At 42.4% G+C, this 21,189-nt stretch overlaps 1 protein-coding gene across 2 annotated transcripts in view; it reads right to left on the bottom strand.

Moving 5' to 3' along the window:
* Positions 1 to 20,368: 20,368 nt before the first annotated feature.
* NSG2 (neuronal vesicle trafficking associated 2) overlaps positions 20,369 to 21,189 on the bottom strand; it is a 56,274-nt gene continuing 55,453 nt past the window's right edge. For both annotated transcript variants that reach the window (XM_033139972.1, XM_033139973.1), the window contains exon 5: positions 20,369 to 20,900. In XM_033139972.1, coding sequence (XP_032995863.1) covers positions 20,709 to 20,900 — 192 coding nt within the window. In that variant the 3' untranslated portion in view covers positions 20,369 to 20,708. The remainder of the gene's footprint in view (positions 20,901 to 21,189) is intronic.

Below are 21,189 nucleotides of genomic sequence, written 5' to 3'. Positions count from 1 at the left end.
CCTGGCTATGTAGGATCCTTCTTCTTCTTTGGCGATCACTCGTAGCCAAGTAAGATTGTCTTCCACACAGTTTTAAAAGTGAGTCCGTAAGTAACTGTGGAGGCCAATTCTGGATCCACATGTCCTTCCATAGTGGGGACATAGGTTTCTGGGTGGGAGTTCATCACTGTGAGGGTTTGCCAAGCATACCTTCCTCTTAGCACGTTTCTCCCTTTCATCCTGAGTTTGAGTGTCTTCAAAACCCATGGCACCTTTGGTAAAGGCTGTTCTCCAACTGGAGCACTTGAAGGCCAGTGTTTCCCAGTTGTCGGTGTTGATGCTACTTTTTTTTTTTTAGTTTTGCCTTGAGAGAGTCTTTGAACCTCTTTTGTTGACCATGCTATGTAGGATCCATAGCAGAGGTGGCACAAAAGAGTTACTGGCCAAATCAAACTGCTTAGATTTCCATCTTTATTAACAGAAAGAATACCAATAAATCCAGTGGTGCCAATGTGCTATTTTATTTCTAGCAGAAATCAAAAGTCCCTGAACAGTTAAAGCTGTGAAAAGCCATTTCACTATTATGTTAAAGCTATGTTTGATTAATCACATGCTCAGTACTCAGTTTTGTTTTGTTTTTCAAGTTGACAGAGGAACAAGACAGGGTTGCCCCATATCAGCATTGCCTTATGCACGGAACAATTAAAAGATGTGACCGGGATACATGTTGAATCTACAAGTTACAAAATCAGTTTGCATGCTGATGATGCAACGCTGTCCTTATCTACCCCTTTAAAATCTGTAAGAAAAGTGCTTGAAATAATAGAGAAGTTTGGTGATGTCTCTAGCTACAAATGAACTCATATGAGCCTGGAAATAAATGTGTTGCGATCAATTAAAACAAATTTGATGAAAGTAAGCAGAATTAATTGGAGAGTTAAGAAAATAAAACATCTAGTAATCTTGTTGTCTTTCAAACATAGAATAGTTATTTAAATTACCGGTAAATGATTAACCAATGATGGTTGCAGTGGCAAAATATGTTTTAAAAATGACCCCCAGATTGGAAGCTGTAGCATTAAAATTGAATATAATTCAAAGGTTTTTTCTGGCAGACGAAAAATGAATATAATTCCTAAGATACTTTTTCTATTTGAAAATGCAGTGATAAAGATCGACAAAACGGTATTATTGAACTGGCAAAAACTACTTACAAACTTTGTGTGGAATAATAAAAAAGCTAGAGTTCCCATGGCAACCTTGGAAAAAGGCTACAATGAAGGAGGAATAAAATTTCCCCAAATAGTAGGTTGTTGTAAAGTTCCACGTTTATAAGTAGTAGCCCAATGACTAAATGTCTCAGTGTTAACTTCATGGTATAAATTAGAGTAGAGCTGTGTAAAAAGCAATTATTCCATGGTATAGTAAAAAGAGAGAAAAGAACAATTTTTGGTCAATCCTTGTACAGTATAGTTATCCTTGTCTATAGATACAGTACTAGATATTTGGAACAGAACACGAAATATAATACTGTATTAAGATATCCGTGCTCACATCTTTTCCTTTTAATGAAGGTTTTTAATTTAGGGGACAAATATCAAAGTGGATAGATGATGGTGTAATTACATATACAGAAATTGTAAATACAGGCCCATTTTAGGTGTGTCTGGTATGTGTGCAACCGCACACTCCCGCATCGTGCCAAATCTGGAAGTGACCCAAAAACGTCACAAAAGGGGGCAGAATGGCACGGGATGGGCAATTTGCTATGGGGGGGGGGGACACTGAAATCATGATACTATACTGAACCAGTAATCTGTGATTTTAGTTTTATGTAGTAGTATTGTACATATAATTGCTGTAAGCCACTGTGATATTTATAAGATTGTAGTGTATAAGTATTTTTATACATAAATAAATGGACTTAGTTGGGGGGATTCCTTGGGGGGGAGCCATGGGTTTTAAAAGAATTGTGTGAATGTGACCTTAGTTGTCTATTACCCACAAAGTGGAGGCAACGTATGGCCCTGTTTAACAAATAATAATAATTGGCAGCAGGGAGAATATCTTTTTTCTGACAGCATCTCATCACCATTTGGACCCCATCACTGCTGCAAGGTAGTATGATTGAAGTTGATACAATTATTGGAGTGTGTGGATTTGGAGCGGCAGCCTACAATCAGATGCCCCATAGTGAGTCACAATTCATGCCTCCATCTCATTCTTCACTGGGGTTTCAGCTTTTTGTAATCAATCCCCCTCCCTTCAGAAGACGTAAGGTGACAAATCATACACAAATGGCTTGAGAATGTGCAAATAACACCTTCATCTGCCACAACAGCTTAGAAGTCCCTGTGTTCAATTTGTTTCCTAACCTCTACATTATCCTTCAAATTCTGCCAGCACATGAAAAAATAATTGGATAGTTGCTTTGTAAAAAAAAACACAGTTGTACGTAACCAACCATACTGAGTCCATCACCAAACGTCACAGCTTATCACCATCTAATCAGCAGTGAGCAAGGGGAATTATCATATCGGAATATGCCTGTCTCCATCAATAAGCCAGTGATTATTCAGCCAACGTGAAGGCTTAGTCTCTCTTTGTTTCTTCAGATGTACGATCCTCCATGAGGATTCCCCACAGGAGGGATTATTTATACAGAGGTAGAAAAAGCTCAGTGAAGGAGGCGATGGGAATGCTGAGAGAAATATTCCTGAATGTGAAATATAAAAGGCTTGGCTCCTAATTGGCATTTGCAAAAAGGAAATGCAAAGCTATGTTACCTAGCAAATTAAATATGCACCGCTGTATCAGTTTTGAAATGCCAAAAGGCTGCTGGTATAAAGTGGTGCCACGAGAAAACCATATCAGCAAAGACAGAGAAGGGGTAAACAGCATTTTGGGAACGTGTTGTCCCAAATGTTAGATTTCTGACAGGAAAAGAATGGTATGTTTCACATAATGCTGACATCCTATACATATTTGTTTTTGATTTTGAGGGGGTTAACTTTCAAGGAAGCAACCTTATTTTAATTTCACTTCATGATTCAATCATAATTTTTATGTGAAAAGTACTTTCACTTCAATATCCTATCTGGATATTCTTATCCCCTTATCCTCCCTCCAGTGTCACCTGTGCTGCTGTCCTGGCACTGGCAGAACATAAGCACCAAGATAAACAGGATTTTTTTGGGGGGGGGTGTTTTGCAACTTTCTTTTAAAAGCAGGGACTTGCGTCCGACGGCCATTAATAATTGGCAGGTTGCAATGTAAAAAAAAATGCAAGAAGAAAGCAGCATTGGCTTCATGGATTTACATCATCAGAAAAAAAAGGATCCCTCATCACTCCATGGCTAGATGATGCGTCTGATCTGGTCTCAACAAACATTAAAATTGGCATGATAAAAGTCTGTAATTTTATCAGGACAAGTTAGTTGTTGTTTACTGTTGTAACGATTCCTTTCTCAAAATCTATCTTCTGTGCCATGAACATAAATAAAAACAGTATATATAGTTTTTTTAAAAAAACAAACATTAAACCCTACTGTATTCTTCAGCAGAGACTCTTTCAACAGCAACTCATGCAAACCCATCATCTGCAGATTGAAGTGATACAGTTTAGGAACAGCTTTGCCATGTAGTGAACTATTTGTCTAGCCCAGTGGTGAAGAACCTTTTTTCTATCAAAGGCCACATTCCCTCAAGTGTAACCTATCAGAGGCTGCATGCTGGATAGGGCCAGAGCAACTAGTAGCTGAAGCCACTCTTTTTTCTCTTCTCTTCCTGGCACATCATCTGTCTCCCTCTCCCCATTCTCTGCCCAGCAGGCTGCCAGGGAAAGAGCAGCTTGCTTTTGCCAGAGGTCTCAGTTGCAAAGGACTTCCGCCCCCTCTTCCTACCACCATTCCACCCATTTTGGCTTTCCCCCTGTGGATTTTCCCCTCCTGCCCTTGTTTTCTCCCTACAGGATCACCCACATTCACATGGCATTAGTTCAGGGCCCATATGTTGCCCTGATGCCACTGGCTGCCCATTCCTGGGCTAAATCATGCCCTTTTGGCTTCCTCTCTCCATATGCCAGAGAGTCAGCTGCTTATCACTTACTCAGCTGCTGACTTACACCCTGCTGGGTCTGATAGCATTTCCCACTGGATCATCCTTGCACCGTTTTAGTGGAGCACATTAAATGAAAAAGACCAGCAGCCTATGAAAAAATGGCCAACACCGTTAGAGGGTGGGGCAAAGTGTTATCAACGAGGCAAGGAGTTTGTGGTAATGTGCTTGATATCTCTTTCTATGATTGGCAGGAAGTAGCTCATGTTTGCGCTTATCCTGGACAAATCTGGACAAAATTTCATCCAAGATGACATCAGCTGGCATACAAGTTCTACCAGCAGCAAGTCGTCTGTGCTGCTTGATTCATGTGCAAGGCATCCGTGATAAATGTGTATGTGTGGACCAGCCTTGAGCTATGTACAAACCTCAATTATAATTACAATGCACACATATTTCATGAAGAACATTTATTCTTATATGAACATTTCATTGCCTCAGCAATGAAATATGCATGTCGAGGGAGAAAAATGTCACTTCCTATTGTGATGTTAGAAACATGCAGAGCATTGCAAGCTGCAAGCTGTGAATTTACCAGCACTGTGTGCCTCCTCTCCTCTCCTCCTCTCCTCCTCCTCCTGACTTTGGCCAGTCTTATGCTGACTTCCATACATGTGCTGGCTCATAGTCCCAGCACAGAATGGTAGAAAAAGAAACATGCCAGCAACAGAAATACAGTGGTACCTCGGGTTACATACGCTTTAGGTAATAGACTCCGCTAACCCAGAAATAACGTTTCAGGTTAAGACCTTTGCTTCAGGGTAAGAACAGAAATTGTGCTCTGGTGGCGCAGCAGGAGGCCCCATTAGCTAAAGTGGTGCTTCAGGTTAAGAACAGTTTCAGGTTAAGAATGGACCTCCGGAACGAATTAAGTACTTAACCAGAGGTACCACTGTAATAGCAAAAAGCAAGAGGTGGAGAACATGGGAAAGAGTAATAACTTTGGGATAGCTGAACTAGATAAACTGCAACATGATTCTTTTAAGTGTAAAATGAAGCATACGTTTTACTTGAAGCTATTAAGAACTGAGATCCCTCATGATGAACCATGGTGCTGCGGGTGGCAGCTTCTCAGTGAAGTACTCTCAAACCGTGGACTGACTCTATGCACTCCTGGGCAGGAAGGAGTATAAGAGGATTTTTCTGTTCCAGTTGAACCTTGCTTCAGCAATGAGGTTTGCCTGTATCCCTTATGCATTCTTTATTAGTTCTGAGCTGCCCCAATCTTCAATCTGGCCTCCAGGTTTGTCCTTAGCTCTTGACATCATACCTCTTCGGTGCTGGGAGACCAGGGAGGAGGGGAGCTGCCCATTGAAGGAGGGGGAGACAGCCTGGTTTCCTCACCAGTCTGCCTAATCTCTGCCTCTTGGCTCCCTTCCTCTCCAGCCTCTGCTTCTGCCCTTGAGCCTGGACTGCTCTCTGCCACAGCCTCTTCCTGCTCACTGAACCCTGTTACCTCTTCAGCATCTGACACCTTCTCCTCCCAGTCTGCTCTCTTTTCTCCTTCTCTGAGCCTTCTTTCATTGGGAGCACCTCCCACCACTCCTCTGCATCCAGCCAGTCCATGACATGGTCTTGCTTTATACCAACACAGAGACCATCTAGCACAGCATTATACACAGCAACTGGCAATATCTTTTCACTGTTTCAGGGAAAGGAGTCTTTCCCAGTCCTACCTGGATAATCTAGGAATTGAACATGGAATCTTTTGTATGCAAAACAAGTTCTCTGCTTCCAGGCTAGAGCCCCCTGCCAGCAGTCTGCTCACTACATGGATGGACTCTACAGATCACCAGCAAGCTGTGTGGTTAGAGTGGCCATCTACGCAGCCAATGTACAGACATCTACGTCCATCTTCTCATTTAGCAAATGGTGGTTTCCAGCACCTCCCAATGAGCACAAGACAAGGATTTAAGTGCATACACCAATCAAGTACTGAAATGGCTAAAGCTCGGATTCGCGGACTTATTTAACACTTGGCTAAGCATCGCTTAATGTGGTGTAGCCCAAATGATTCCTCTGCAAAGTGGAATATTTTGTCCCAGAGGAGCTGCAGTCATTACGAATCACAATTATTAGGCTAAATAAGTTATCAGAGAGCCAGGCAGAAAAGAAGCCCATTTCATTAAACCAGAACCTTGTTCTTCATATTGTGTTGTATTAAACATGGGGAAATTGAGGCACTACGCACTGTCAGTTGGGCCACTTAAATGTAGACCACATAAATGGCATAGTGACACGAATACATCATAACTGGAAACCAGTGTAGTACATTAATTTCAAAGACTGGGTTTAGGTTCCTACTTAGCCATGAACTCTGTGGGGAAGAAACTCAACCAAGGCAGTCTCTTGAAAAGCCCCCTTACATGACCATTATAATTGCAGCAGCCACTCATACTCTTGGTAAGCCACCATTACCAGCAGTGCTAGTAGAATGAGGGGTGTCCCAGGCAGAACTCTCTATGTATTCATGCCCTGGTAATACTCAGATTAGACTGCTGCAAGGCACTCTGTGTGGGGCAGCCCTTGAAGATTGTTCAGAAACTAGGACTGGTTTAAAACACAGATGCCAGACTGCAGGAGATTAACTGGCATGCATAATTTGGTGCACAGTTTGTCCTAGTTCCTGTGGCTCATTGGCAGAGTGAGCTAGTGGCTGTTATTAATAGGAAAGACGTGTAATGGTTCTCTCAGCCTAAGACGAGTACAAAAGCAGACCTTCCCTGTTGTAGCACCTTCCCTCTGGAATACCCTCCCCACCACGTTATTGCGAGACGCCAACCATTGGGTGCTTCTGCCACTGAATAAAAGCATGTTTATTTGCTTGGCTTTTCCGGACCACTAGGACCTATGATGCTGGCATCCCTGTTTTAAATTATTTTAATCTGTATGGTATTTTATTCTTATAAAAACCCTTTGAGATTTATTTTAATGTGAGCAGCATCGTAACATTATCAAAGAAATAAACTGCTTTGCATACTAAGAACTGTAGAAACATTCAGCTGAGAGTCAGTGTGTTGCAGTGGATACAGTGCCAGACTACAATCTGGGAGACGAGGGTTCAAATCCCCACTCAGACATGAAGCTTACTGGTATAGTTAGTCACTCACTCTCAGCCTAACCTACCTCACAGGGTTGTTGTCATGGCAATGTCAAGAGGGATCCATTCCAACTCTACAGTTCTATGATTCTAAGACAACTGCTGATTTTCGTCACTGGATATTTTGACCATGCAAGAATTTGTCTCTTCCATGCCCATTATCCATTAATGAGAGCACTTGCATTACATCCTTATTTGAAACGACTAGAATACCATCAACATTATGTATGCAGGGAGAACCTCTCACCAAGTTCTCAGCTGCAGAGAATATTAAATGTCACAAGCTTGGACTTCAGTGATGAACATGAATCTGTCAAGAGCAAAAGACTACAGACTCTCCACATGCTTACCCTGCCCAAAGAGTGGAGCCAAGATGTGGTGGTGTACTAAGGGCAATTAAAGTACTCAAATGTCATTTTTGTCCTTGTCTACCAACCTCATGGACTCACTGAAACACTTTTTTTTAAAAAAAGGAATTTTGTATGGCTCAAAGGCAGAATCAGTGCTGGGAGAGGCTTCTTTTTGCTTTCCATGGATGAGAATAACATAGCCTGACTACCTCTTTTCATCCTCTCTTGAGCCAAGGAAACAGCCCCATTTTCAGTGTAATGGGCTGCTTCCTTCTAAAGCGCTCATAACCTCTGCATCAGCTGGCCATGCTAGGAGTGAAATATGTACATGGTTCCCATTGACTTTAATTGAGGGAGACAGACAGCCCAAGCACATTTTGAGTCTCCTGTAGTTAGCAACAGCGCAAATGCTCTTTAATATCCTATAAATCGCTTTTGATTAGCAGCTGGGTGACATCCATCACCATGCGGCACATCAAAGAGAACAAGAACTATTTCCTTGGTTCTCTCGTTTGTTTGTTTGTTTTCATTGTTTTCCTCCTTTTGCCAAGTTCCCATGGGACTCACCAGCTGCAGAGGGCAAATGGGCCTAGACTGGAGGTCTACCTTGGGTGGGTGAGAGGAGTAGCAGTCTTCTTTCCTTCTGTCGAGAGGCTGGCTACATTACCCATGGCTGCCAATGCAATACCAAATACTGGTGAAGATTCAGTGCACTAGCTGCTGCCAAGATGTCCTGGGACATCGTTGCTGGCCACCAATGTATTTGACATCTAGATCTCCAAGAGTTTCAGTAGGAGCAGGCATGGCTCTTTTCTCTCTTCCCATTTTGACAAGAAAGCTTCGCAGTCACTCCTGAATTAGAGTTCTTGGAGAGTTCTTGGAGTACTTAAGGTAACAGTCAGCACCTCCCTCATTATCTGCATGTTGCTCTTGGGGGCTCTATGCCATTGAATGAATGGAGACAAATCACCTTATCAACTAAGGTCCTAGAAAGTATAGCCCTGTTGGAACCTGTTGGAGATTCAGCAACTCTTCCCCTTCTTTTCCAGGACTGGAAAATCTGCTCCTAAACCCGGACACACTTTCTACCTCCTCAGTGCCCCAAGCATGAGCCATTTGCCTCGTTATCTCTTTATTTGTTCTCTGGAATGTGTGCTCAGCATCACTGACGTCTTCCGCTGAAAACAAATGAGATCCAGGAATATTTAACTCTGGCTGGTTTGCACCCTTACTGGGTTGGTCATTTTTATATTGGTGTGCAACAAAAGATTAACATTTTTTTTGTGAAAATAAGCTGCACCTGTTTTGGTTTTTGGCTTCCTAGTTACAGAGTAAACAAGTGACAGTCAACTACAACTCCCATCATCCCTGACCACTGGCCATATTGACTGGGGCTGATGGGAACTGGAGTCTAACAATTTCTGGGGTCACCATGTTGACTAGCATTTGCATGAACTGTTTAATTTTACACTTTTTGATAGCCCCTGTTCACTGTGTAATACTTTCATTACCCGTCTTTTACTGCAAGGTGTTTGCAATCCCGGAACCCTTCCACTCAAGTAGGGAAGGAGGTGATTTCTGGTGAGAGCCTTTTCCATCTGCAGCACACCATTTCCAAGGGTACTCCCATCCCATAGGATCCTAGGGTGCAGAGCACAAGGGAGGGGCCCAGGAAGTGCAGCAGGGAGGAAAGAAACCCCTGTTCTGTGTGAATATGATTAATTCTGTTTTATGTATGGAAGGAACATTAGGAGACAAGCTAATAATCATGCTCAAATTCTGTAGGTTGCCTTGTGAAAATGTGAAAAAGCAACTTATTCATGTGAAAAATTAAATACACATAATTAACAAATAAATGGTTGAGTGGACAGAATCTGAAATCTTCTAACTGGTCAGAAGAAGACCCAGGAGAGAATCTGGAAAGGGTATGGTCAATGATCCTTCAAAAGGTCTTTGACAATCATAGACCTTTCTTGTTAGTGTCTGAATTACTAAGCTAGTGAGCCTGGCTCACATGAGCACAAATGAGTGAAGTAAACACAATGTCCGAAATTTGCAATGTGCATCTATTGCCAACCTGGCTTTTCTTGTGAATGCAGAGCCTTTTAGAAATGAATCAAGTTTTGAATTCTGGAATGACTGTAAGTAATTGAATTCAAAAATAAGCTTTCTGAAGCCATGGGACATTGGAAAACTGCCTTTTGGTGTTATCTTGAATGATGCCTGCTTGTGTGTTCATTGCAGAAACACTCGTGAAGGCAGCTCTGGTGGAAATATAATTTTACAGAGTGTGAAATGAAGACAGAACAGAACTGCAGTGCAGACTTTTCCTTAAGCGACTGCCTTTGCTCATTCCACTGAAACGTTGGGCAGCTACATGAAGCTGTTCTCTTTTAATCTTCACCTCCTGAAACTTGCTAGGCCCTAACAAAATAGCAGAAAAGTGACCCAAAAGTCCCTCATTCAGACAGGCCATTTCATGTCCCTCTCACAAACTCTTAGCTCTTTTAGAACTCCATCCTCATCTAGATATTTCACGACTCACACCCCTCTCTCGCTGCTGATTAATAACTGTGGCCATGTTGGTTACTATTATGTACTCTGCATTAAGGGAATACGACAGTCAGAGCTTTTTATATCTTAAATGGCTAAGTGTCAGCAACTGCTCACAGCCAGCCATTTAGGCAACAATCTTAAGACATGGCACAGCCCTATCTCTAGATTGACCCGTTGGTGGATTTATGGTCCATGGAACCCTGTGCACAGCTCTTTTGGGGGCCCTATTAATTCACTTGAGTAAACATGACTATGCCTGAAAATACGACAGAGCTAAATGCATAATAATGTGTTAATTAGTTCTATTACATTATTAAACAACACTTTTTGTTTCTAATTAATTTTCTGCTTTTCACTTCATGGCACATAATATTGTTTTGTATTATACTTTCAGTGGAACAGGGTTCATAAATATTCACTAAGACATGTTTTGGAAAAACACAACAAATAAAACAAACCACAGTCAATGTAACAAAACAAAGAAATAAGAATGGATTGATAGAACACTATCCAACTGCAGTCCTGGCTCAACTTCCATTTCACTACTTCCTTGGTCTGACTTCTCACTTTCTTCAATACCCTTAGTGACTTCTCTTGCATTTTCCAGACACTTCTTAGAATTACCAGTACTACAAGCAATGGAAAGTTCTGTCAAGTTCAAGAAAAGAATGTGACAGCAGTGGGCAGCCTGTTGGCTTATATGACATCACAACCACTACATTTTAATCGTGGAGTAGGAGAAATGAAGAGTGGAAACAATGCAATAAACAAGTAGTGGAATTGAGCAAGGGCAATTCATTGTTTGAAGTATCATTTCAAAGGTGTGCTCTCAATTAACAATGCATATTAATAACTCAGGGGTGGAAACTCAGCTGCACAGGGTATTACTGCCACTAAAGGTAAAGGTAAAGGTACCCCTGACCGTCAGGTCAAGTCGCGGACTACTCTGGGGTTGTGGCGCTCATCTGGTTCTATAGGCTGAGGAGCCGGCGTTTGTCCGCAGACAGCTTCTGGGTCATGTGGCCCGCATGACTAAGCCGCTTCTGGCAAAACCAGAGCAGCGCACGGAAACGCCGTTTACCTTCCTGCCGGAGCGGTACCTATTTATCTACTTGCACTTTGATGTGCTTTCAAACTGCTAGGTTGGCAGGAGCTGGGACCGAGCAACAGGAGCTCACCCTGTCGCAGGGATTCGAACTGCCGACCTTCTGATCGGCAAGCCCTAGGCTCTGTGGTTTAGACCACAGCACCACCCGCATCCCTATTACTGCCACTACTACATTTATATCCCATCATTTCATCCAGTGAGTTCTAGGTGGCATTCAGGGTTCATTTAATCCCCACAACCAGTGCTTTTCTTCTAATAAAAATGGTGCTGGTACTCACCATGAAGTTGTTACAGTAAGTGCCACATTTTGAACCAGTGATTTTCTTATAGGAAAAAAAATGTGGCTGTACTGTTTACACTTGAGTACCCCCAGAAAAAAGCACTGCCCACAACAACCAGAAACGCAGCAAGTCCTAGAGTGGCCCTGGGAAGGTCACCCCAGTCTGCACCGCGTCAGTAAACTGCATCGCCTGGAGCGAATTCTGAGAAAATTGGGGCATCCCGGATTGTGTTCAGAAGCCATGGCAGCTTATGTAAATTCAGGACACTTGAGGGGTCTGGAAAAGTCCCCATAACATCACATCCTGGTTGTCAGGATGGCCGGAGGCAGGGCATATTGTTTCAGCACTATATAATCTACCAGGACTGTTGCAATTATTTTGTATGAAGGTAGCACATTTGTTTACCTCAGTCATCATGCAAGAAGCAGCTTGGAGAGAAGGTTTCCTCCTCCTCTCACAATTTTCTAGGCCTAGCCATCAGCTTAGCAAACTCAACAGTTTCCATGGAGAGTCACCTGCTAGGAAAATCTCTTACAGTAAACAACGCAAAGCAAATCTTTAGTAGTGGGGGCTTCCCTCACTGCCCCCCCCCCAATATCCTAAGCCTTTTGTCTATTGTTTCTCTATACATCTCAGCATTGGAAAAGGGGACAACGTCTGTGTGGCTGTTCCATTTGAAGTGGGAAGGGGGGGTTTCCCTGAAAAGCAAGCAAAATGTCTGCTAGTGAGGAAAATGAAGACATTCTTTCTGAGGGGAAGCACAGGAGCATTTCATCTCAATTATAATGATCTCTTTTTTAGCACACACTTAATCTAGGGCTTTTTTTTAGGAAGTGCACTGAAGAGAACTCAAACTGAATTTTTAGATCATTTGCTGACTCCCAGCTGGTACCAGAGCAGGAAAAAGTGCTGTTGTAAATTGAGCCCCCTCAATAGCAGGGGCAAGTTGGCAGCCCTGTGTGCATGTGTGACCCTGGTTTCCCTTTTCACATGTCATTTCCACACTCCATGGTATAACACTTGAACAGGGCTACAGCCTACAAAGGAGTTTTTCTGCTTTAAAGATTTCTAATTAGGTAGAAACTGCTAGCAAAACATATGAAGCTGCCTGTAATCAATTTGATTCTGTGCTGAATCTATATTAAACCAAGGGGTCATTTGTCAGTTGCTTTGACTGATTTCCCAACACATCAGTACAAATCAATTTAAAAACACCACCGCCATAAATAAGTTGGTTTAGAATTTCCCTTCTGATTTCATTTGTGAAGCAGGAGAAGTAGAGTTTGATGTTTTAGGGCAGAAGGTGAGCACCAACCCTGAAGGACCTGCATTTTCATGCAGGTTGCATTGCATTGTCCAAACCAATTCCCTGCAACTCAGAACCAATTAGCAGTCTACTCTATCTGAGCTGCTCCCTGGTTTTTTTTTTTTTTTCATAAACACAGCCAAATTGTTACAGTTAATTGCATTCTGCATACTCTTGACAGAGTTGAGTAATAGTGGAAAGAGGAAGCCATGAGAGTAGACCGAGTTATCTGCTTTCTTATTATCATTTGCCTTCACTGCTTGAGGTTCCGCTCAGTTGTAACAAGTTTTCATTTTTGTAGGGCTCACATCAGGGTTTGCTCTCTGTACTTGGGAACAGTCTTGTACAGCCTCTTCTTTGCCTTTCTAAATGCAAATGCTTAAGGATTACAAATCCATTACCTCCAAGGTTCTGCTTGCTACAGAAAAGACAGAGGATTGGGCTCATTCAGTAGAGGAGGGAAATGAATGAATGGATGGATTGGATTGGATTGGATTGGATTGGATTTCTTACCCACCCTTCACCAATAAGGTCCCAGGATGAGTTACAGCAATTTTAAAATACAAAATCAGTTCACACAGTTCTCTCTCTCTCTCTAAACAGAGAGTTTTATACCAGTTTTATATATATATATAAACTGGTAACCAATGCAGCTGTTTAAAAACAGGTGTTATGTGAGCTCTAAACTGAACCCCAGCCTTCTGCATTTCGGATAAATTGAAGTTTCTGTGTGATCTTCAAGGGCAGCTCCATTTAAACTGTATTGCAATAATCCAGTCTGAAAGTTACTCTAGCCTACAGTGACCAACTCATCTCTGTTCAAAAGGTGCCAGAGCTGGCAAACCACCCAGAGCCTGAAATTGGCACTCCTAGTAACCTGAGCCTCCAATGACAATGTACACCTCTATATTGCATTTTTGCATATGCTGCTATTTTGGATTTATGTCTCACATTGAGTGGGAGATTGAATTTATTTTTAATGCCCCAGAAGTCAAGTAGACTGATTTATCTGCTATACCAGTTCAAAACTGTCCACATGGTGTCTGTGATTGGAAGAGTATGTGGTGCTTTGGTGAAGACATTAACACCACATGAAATTTATATTTATATTTATAATCATCACTACCAGCCACTCCAGAGAAGTGATTCCAGGATAAGGAAGAATGTTACGCCCAAAATTTACTGCCAAAGCTCCATCTGTACCATTGCATTAAAGGGTATGAGGTTGGGTCATAAATCAGATTTCCCCTTTTTACAACATTCATACAATATGCCATATGAGAAGATCGACAGGAAACCATCAATGAGGTTAGGGTTCACCAGCCAGTTGACCATTTCATTGCATGGCAGCTGCGTGGATAGTGCCATTCTGTAGTTTAGGTACTAGGAAGCACGAGGTCAGAAGTTTCCTGTTGCTGTTCTGCTCTGGTTTAAAAGAGACGACAAAGTTCTTGTTCCTGACCAATGATACTAAACAATTGTTTCTGGCACCTGCTAAAAACTGCTTTATTCCAGCCAGGCATGTAACTTTAACATGTCATCTTGATACATGATAGTAATAAGCATAGGTGTTTTAAAATTGCTGGTTGTATTTTATATTTAAACAACTCTTTAAAACATCACTTGTTTTATTGGTATTTTTAATTATGGGGGGGTTGTGTATTGTAAACCACTGTTAGGTCTTCTATTCTAATAAGTGTTATATAAAACTTACTAAACAAACAAATAAATAAATATTTCCCAGAAGGAGGGAGGGAGATTCAATGTCTTTGGCACTTGGCAATGGGGTGGGTACAACCATTCCTAACTCCATAAGCCAAATTAGAATTCTTCACATACCTTGAGACAAAAAAGCTCTTGCTATAGTGAGGCATGTGCTTGGTTCGATTATTTGGGAAAATAATGACAATGCAAGAGGGTGTGTTTGTGTGTGTGTGTGTGTGTGTGTGTGTGTGAAAGGTTCCATCATTCTGCAATATTTATCCACCACCAACCAATGAAGAACAGGCTGTCCTGGCAGTTTGCTGTTACAGAGAAATTAAATGCTGAGAAATTCAGCCAGTGCTTCTTTGAGTCAAGGGATCCCAATTATTCTACATTTTAAATGGGCATGACCTATCACAGAAACAGCCCCTGACAGCAATATCAGTTATTTCAAGGGTCTGGGTCCCTCCACGGTCTCAATTTCTTTTTGTCAAGTTATTATGAATACTCAATATGAAAGTCAAAAGTGTGGCACTTATAGAATTCCCAAGTGTTGCTGAAAATAGAAAAATGTTCCCTTTTAATAATGTCATAGAGAGACACCACTGAGCCACAGAGACTTTCTGCTGGTGGCTGGGGAAGTGGAGTCCATAAAAATATGAAGCAGAATGAAAATTAGAAGCAGTCCTCCTCCACCTATTTATTCTGCAGTGGGGTTGGGGAGGGGAAAACCTTACAAAACTCCCAATTCTAACACACGTTTACATTGTCATCCATGTATTACTTGCAAATCAGAACTATCATTTTGGAAAGTGTTCACATTATACTTTCATCGAGCAACTGGTAAGGTACCGGTAACTGGGATATTGTATCAATTTTGACAAGATAATCTATTCTCTTACGGTTGGCTGTTCTACATTTTAAAAGGAATTTCAAATAGAGAATAACATAGAATGCTTTTTGATGTTCTTTTGTCTGGGATGTGATTTCATTGGGATATGAGAAACCTGGGTTCTTTAGACACAGACTGAACACTTGCTGGGAGTCAGGTATAAGTTAGCTGACATCTGAAGCATCCTTATTTGGGAGGTATGTTCAGTGATGTAGCCCAGCACCCTCTGAATAGCGACAGGCTCCCCCATCCCTGCTTTGCAATAAAGGAAAGGTCTTTTGCACCTCCTTGACGGCACCTGTTCTTTGTCTTTTGAGGGGCCGATTTCACATTGCACTTTGCCACTGAGCTGCAGTCCTTCCCCTCATAGTTCTGCCCTAAGCAGCCTTTATAAAAGTTGATCCACACAGAAATATGGTGAAATGCAGCTTCTTCATTCAGATTCAGAAAGATTATTTCCCACGCTAGCTTCCATGACAACCACATTCAAACAGGCTGATTAGTTTCCACACAGGTGATTCACTGTACTTTTCAAAGCAGCTATCTTTCTCCTCCATACCTTGAGCATGACACCTATTCCAATCTATTGTCCTTTGCCTGCAAAATCATTAATGGAGCTGCAGCCTCACCTTCTAACTTTCCATAATCAGAAGTGTGCTCAAATGTGTTCTTCCCCTCATGAAAGGCTCTTTGCTCCAGCAGGGACTTCCGCAAATGGAAGACAGTGTGTGATTTTCACAAATTCCACCCTTTCTCTGGCATGTCTCCACTTCTCTGGCATGTCTCCCATAAAGTGGAATAAATTCAGCAGAAATGGCCTTCTTCTGCCTTCCTTTCAGAGACGCCTCCATGGCATTGAAAAGCCTTCTGTGAGCAGAGTGGCACAGTTGGACAAACAGCCCAATCATTTGCACCTGTTGATGGGTTTTTAGTTTCCTTCTTCCATTTTTTGAGTCCTCCATGTCGCCAGACTTTTTTTTAAGCCTGTAGCCACCTTAAGTCAATTCTACTGGACCTCTAGGAAAATTAAAGCTCTATCATTCTAGAGTTCTGAGGAAGTAATCTCCTCTATGAAAGTGGAAAGAGTTTTGCCACAGACAGTGACCTTGTCACTATGCTTAATTTTGAAACCTCTTATTTGGTTTATATAACTCTGTTTTCATGACATGATTGTTTGATTCAAAGGGCCAATTTTATCATCTCTCAATCATTGCTGATGACTCATCAGGCAGAACTGCCTTGCATTGCAGACTTTGAGCTTGGTTCTAAATTTCTGTTAATCACCCTGGAATTAAGCAGCAACACTGATAAGATTGTGGCAAGACTGTGATATCTTTTTGCGACTGACCTTTTGTGCTAAGGTCCATTCTGGCGTTCACTTCTGATGCTATAAAGGAACTGAAGCTTATCAGTTCCACAAGGCAATGATTTCTTATGAATACAGCCCTTCTTATTTTGCATGTCAGAGGAAAAAAGGTTTGAGGACCAGCAGGCAGTCTGATGCAGTAAATAATCCTTGCTGTCAACTGAAAAGGTCACATCATGGTGTGACAACTCCCCCCCCCCCGCCCATTTGTATACTGCTCTGCATCCAAATATTACAGGGTGGTTCACAACATAGTACTTGACTATGGGCTGGCCTATGCCTTGAGCAGAGGCAGCAAATCTCCTGGGCACAAGTGCCAATGAGTTCATGCTAGATGAGCAATAATTGTGGGCTCAGTTACATTTGGTTGCTGCAATGTGGAGTACTACCCTATGCATGTTTGCTCATGAATCCCATAGCTCAGTGGGACAACACGCATTTTGCATGCAGAATGTCCCAGGTCCAATCTCTGGCATCTCCAGGTAGGGCAAGGAAAGAATCGATATAAGGCAGCTTCCTACATCCCTATGCCAGCCCATCATGTTTTGAGAGAGAGAGAGAGAGAAGGCAAATGTGAGCAATCAGTGCTTTGCAGTTCCAAGCATACTAATTCACCCACATTTTATTTGCCTCCCCCATTTTTTAAGTGAAGAAAATAAAAATAACCGTACCATAGTAGCTGAGACTCTCAGACACATCTAGCTTTATTTGTCCTGTCAGAAAAGGTCAAGAACTACACCAAAAATACTTCAGTCTCTTCTACCTACTGACATACAATACACCACAAAATTATAAATTGTCCAGTAGTTGTTCTGGGAATTGTTGTTGGGGGCTTAACCCCCCCCCCAATGGATTTGTACATTTCAGGTGAGAAATGGATTTACAGGTGAAGTATGAAGCAGGAAGGGGGTAGAGAGATAAGGATAAAAAGTCAGACAATGAGATTTGGCACTACAGTTTGGGCTACATCATACAACCATTTATCATAACTCCTTTTGTACTCCAGCTCCAACTCAATGGACTTTTTTGCAAACAAAATATACATATTTGACTTAAATAAGATATCTGACTTCCCAGTTCATTTTTTAGGACTCTCACTTGCAGTCAGCATAACACTTTGATTGGGTTTGATTCAATTTCACTTTGCTTAGTTTTCCTTTTAATTGGTTCACTTTGGGCATAATCATCGAAACACTGCTCCTGCTGACCACTCCCAAGCAAATTCCAGCACATCTAATTTAATGATCATTCAATCAAAGAACTTACAATATTTCTTCAGTATGTTTATAACCTGCTTTCCCTCCATGATCCATCATAAGACAATGTACATGGAGTTCCCAGGCAGTTTCTCATCCAGGCAGTGACCAGACCCAGACCTGCTTAGCTTCAACAAGGAGGTTGCATTACATGCCCTCAAACTATGCCCTGGGACTTCCTGCACTGGCATCAAATTGCATGGAAGTGCCCATATGATCTGGGCATCTAAGGTGGTGCTAGTAAGCCTCAACATTTAATTGATAATGCAAACAGTAGCAGCCAGTGGCAGGGGACAGGTTTCCTCAGCAGGCTTCCCAATGAGATCACTGCTGCTAACCGAGAGGTGAGGTGTCAGTGAAGTCGAGTGTGGTTGTGGGTTCAGCAGCAGAGCTGCTGTTCCTGCCGCTACATCCACACCGTGCCAACCTCCCAGCTGCCTCGAACCTCTCCCTCTCAGTTACCAGCAGCAACCTCCACACTAGGAAGCCAGCAATGGTGCCATGCCATGCCCTGCCCTGCTGACCACTATCTACTCCAAGGAAGCAGCACCCCTGCTCCAAACCATGTAAAGCATATTGGGCTTTAGGGTCAGTTCACATGAGTACTTTGTTTTCACGAGGTGGTTTTGTGCAGTCAGCTAGTGGCATAGATTGGCATGGAATCCACTCTTGTTGATGCGGTCAAAATACACTTGTCTCTGTCCCACCAATCACAAGCCTAGCAAGACTTGTTTATGGGAAATGAGCACCCTTTCCTGAAGTTTTACCAATTAAAGGTTGGCTTTTATGCAGGAAAATGGCGAGGCCGTAGCTCAGTGGTAGCACACATTATCTGCATGCAAGAGGTCCTGGGTTCAGTCCCTGACATCTCCAAGTACGGGATCAGGTAGCAGATAATGTGAAAGAGCTCTCTCTCTCTCTTTCTGCCTGAAACCCCAGAGAGCTGCTACCAGTCAGAGCAGACAACATTGGGCTAGATGGACCAGTGCTCTGACCCAGTATAAACCAGATTCCTGGATGCAGTAACCAAGTACTCTTGGCAAAATAAACACTTGTAGACTTATAGAATTGTAGAATTGGAAGGGACTCTGAAGATCATCTGCTCCAACCCCCTGTGATGCAGGAATCTACAGCTGCCCCATGTGGGGATCAAACCTGCAACCTTGGCATTATCAGCACCAGGCTCTAACCAACTGAGCTATCCAGGCTCTGCCCCCCCCCCTGACTATTAGAGGAATTAGACCATTTATTTGCGAGTGGGGAATGGTATATGCAAAGTGGCTCCATGTCTCTTTGCTACCTGCATGGTAATAGTTGAGTATTTAGCTTTGGGCTTCATAGCTCATAGCAAAAATCTGAATCTAGAGGGATTAAAACGTATCATCCTAAGGAATCTAGCTATGATCCAGCAAGGAAAAACATGCATATGGTACACAAGGGGTTTGTCTGTCTGTTCTTTCCACAACACCTCCAAGTAACATGCAGATTATGAGGGGGTGTTATATAAAATAATCACTTTGTCTGAAAAATAAGACAATTGGAGGTTGAATGAGGTGAGGACCAGCTGGAGCAGAAAGAGTAGGAAAAACCCATTTAGGTTTGCAAGTCTGAGAGGCGCTCACCTCTAATAGGACATGTATTTTAGAAAGCAAGAAGGTTGCCATCAGACTAGCTGAACTGTGGCCTGCCCTTTTGGGGCATTTACCTGGTGGGGGTTGTGGGTGACTGTTTTAAACTCAGTTTGCAGTCAATATAGACATCTGAATTGGCACAAACACAAGGAGTCTCCTTTTACTGAGTCAGACAACTGGTCCATCTAGTTCTGGACCGTCCACACTGACTGGCAGTGGCTTTCCAGGGTTTCAGGCAGGGGACATTTCCAGCCCTATATGGAGATGCTGGGGATTGAACCTGGGACTTTATGCATCCAGATCAAATGCTTTGCTACTGAGCTATGGCCCTTCCTCAGTATTTCCCTCTGAGAGAGAAACCAAAGAAATGGTAGCCATGATCCAACAGGTCATGCACACGCAGGGGACTCCAATGAACGCACGAGTTACCTTGCATCGAGGGCTTCCCCATCCATTTTCATTTTATAGATCAGATCTGTAAAGCACTAAGTTGGGATAGAGGCTCATGCCCTTTTGCCCAGCCTAGTGTAACATTCTATTGTGTCCCTCCATCAACATGAGTTTCCCTTTTAATCTGACAGACAAATTCCACAGTATTGTGTGTTGTTGCTGTTTTCCCTTTGGGGGCGGGCAAGGAAGGCCTGAGAAACAATGCTTGTGATTTCTTCTACTTCCTCGCAAATGTTCTCTGGATTTGCTTTTGTTTGTGTGTTTTTTCATATATTTTTTTCATTTTTCTAACAAATCTTAAGCAATGATTTTAAAAATATTTGTACATTGTTAAGATATAGTCAACACCTAACATGCCTTTGTACAGGATTTTGACTTAGTTACAAATCAACGAGAACAATGCACCAAAGGAGGGGGGGAGAGAGAAAGAGAGAGAGAGAGAGAGAGAGAGAGAGAGAGAGAGAGAAATATCCATTAAGATGACACCTGCACTTGGAGTTGCTTTATTCTTGCTGCACTGATTGCCCAGTGCCCTCGCTGAACTAGAGCAATGCTTTAGAGACATGATGTTGTTCTTCCCCATTCCCCTCCATCCCTAGGCCACCAGCTGGCTTTAATGGCCTTCTGTCTTGGCAGCCTTGGCTTCGTGATTTACCGATCCGGAAGAAAGCCAGGGAGAGACGGACCGTGAGCTGGTTTGCTTGGCCATGCTGTAGTGGCTGATGACGGTGTAGAATCTGCCCCTGGAGTTGGAATCCTGAGCGGAATAGTAAGCATCCAGGGAGGCTGGAATGCACCGCTTATGCTGAAGGGAAGGAAGAGAAGCATGACCAGTAAGTAGCAATCTCATTTACAGCAACCTTTAACAAAATAAACTCACACACATTATTTATCCTGCGTTGATCCATGAAATTTTGAACATTTCCCTCCCTCCCAATATATTCAGTATCAGGGCAAGGGGCAGAGGCTACGCACGCTAACCCGTTTGTAGCACAAAAAGTGAGGTTTTTCATATCCTGAATTGTTCATGCTCATCCTCAACATGATGTTTTCAATTGAGATTGATTCTAGATCCACAAGGGTGGGTGGGTGGT

The sequence above is a fragment of the Lacerta agilis genome, chromosome 2, assembly GCF_009819535.1.
Source record: "Lacerta agilis isolate rLacAgi1 chromosome 2, rLacAgi1.pri, whole genome shotgun sequence".
NCBI lineage: Eukaryota > Metazoa > Chordata > Lepidosauria > Squamata > Lacertidae > Lacerta > Lacerta agilis.
This window is presented reverse-complemented; position numbering and strand designations above follow the sequence as displayed.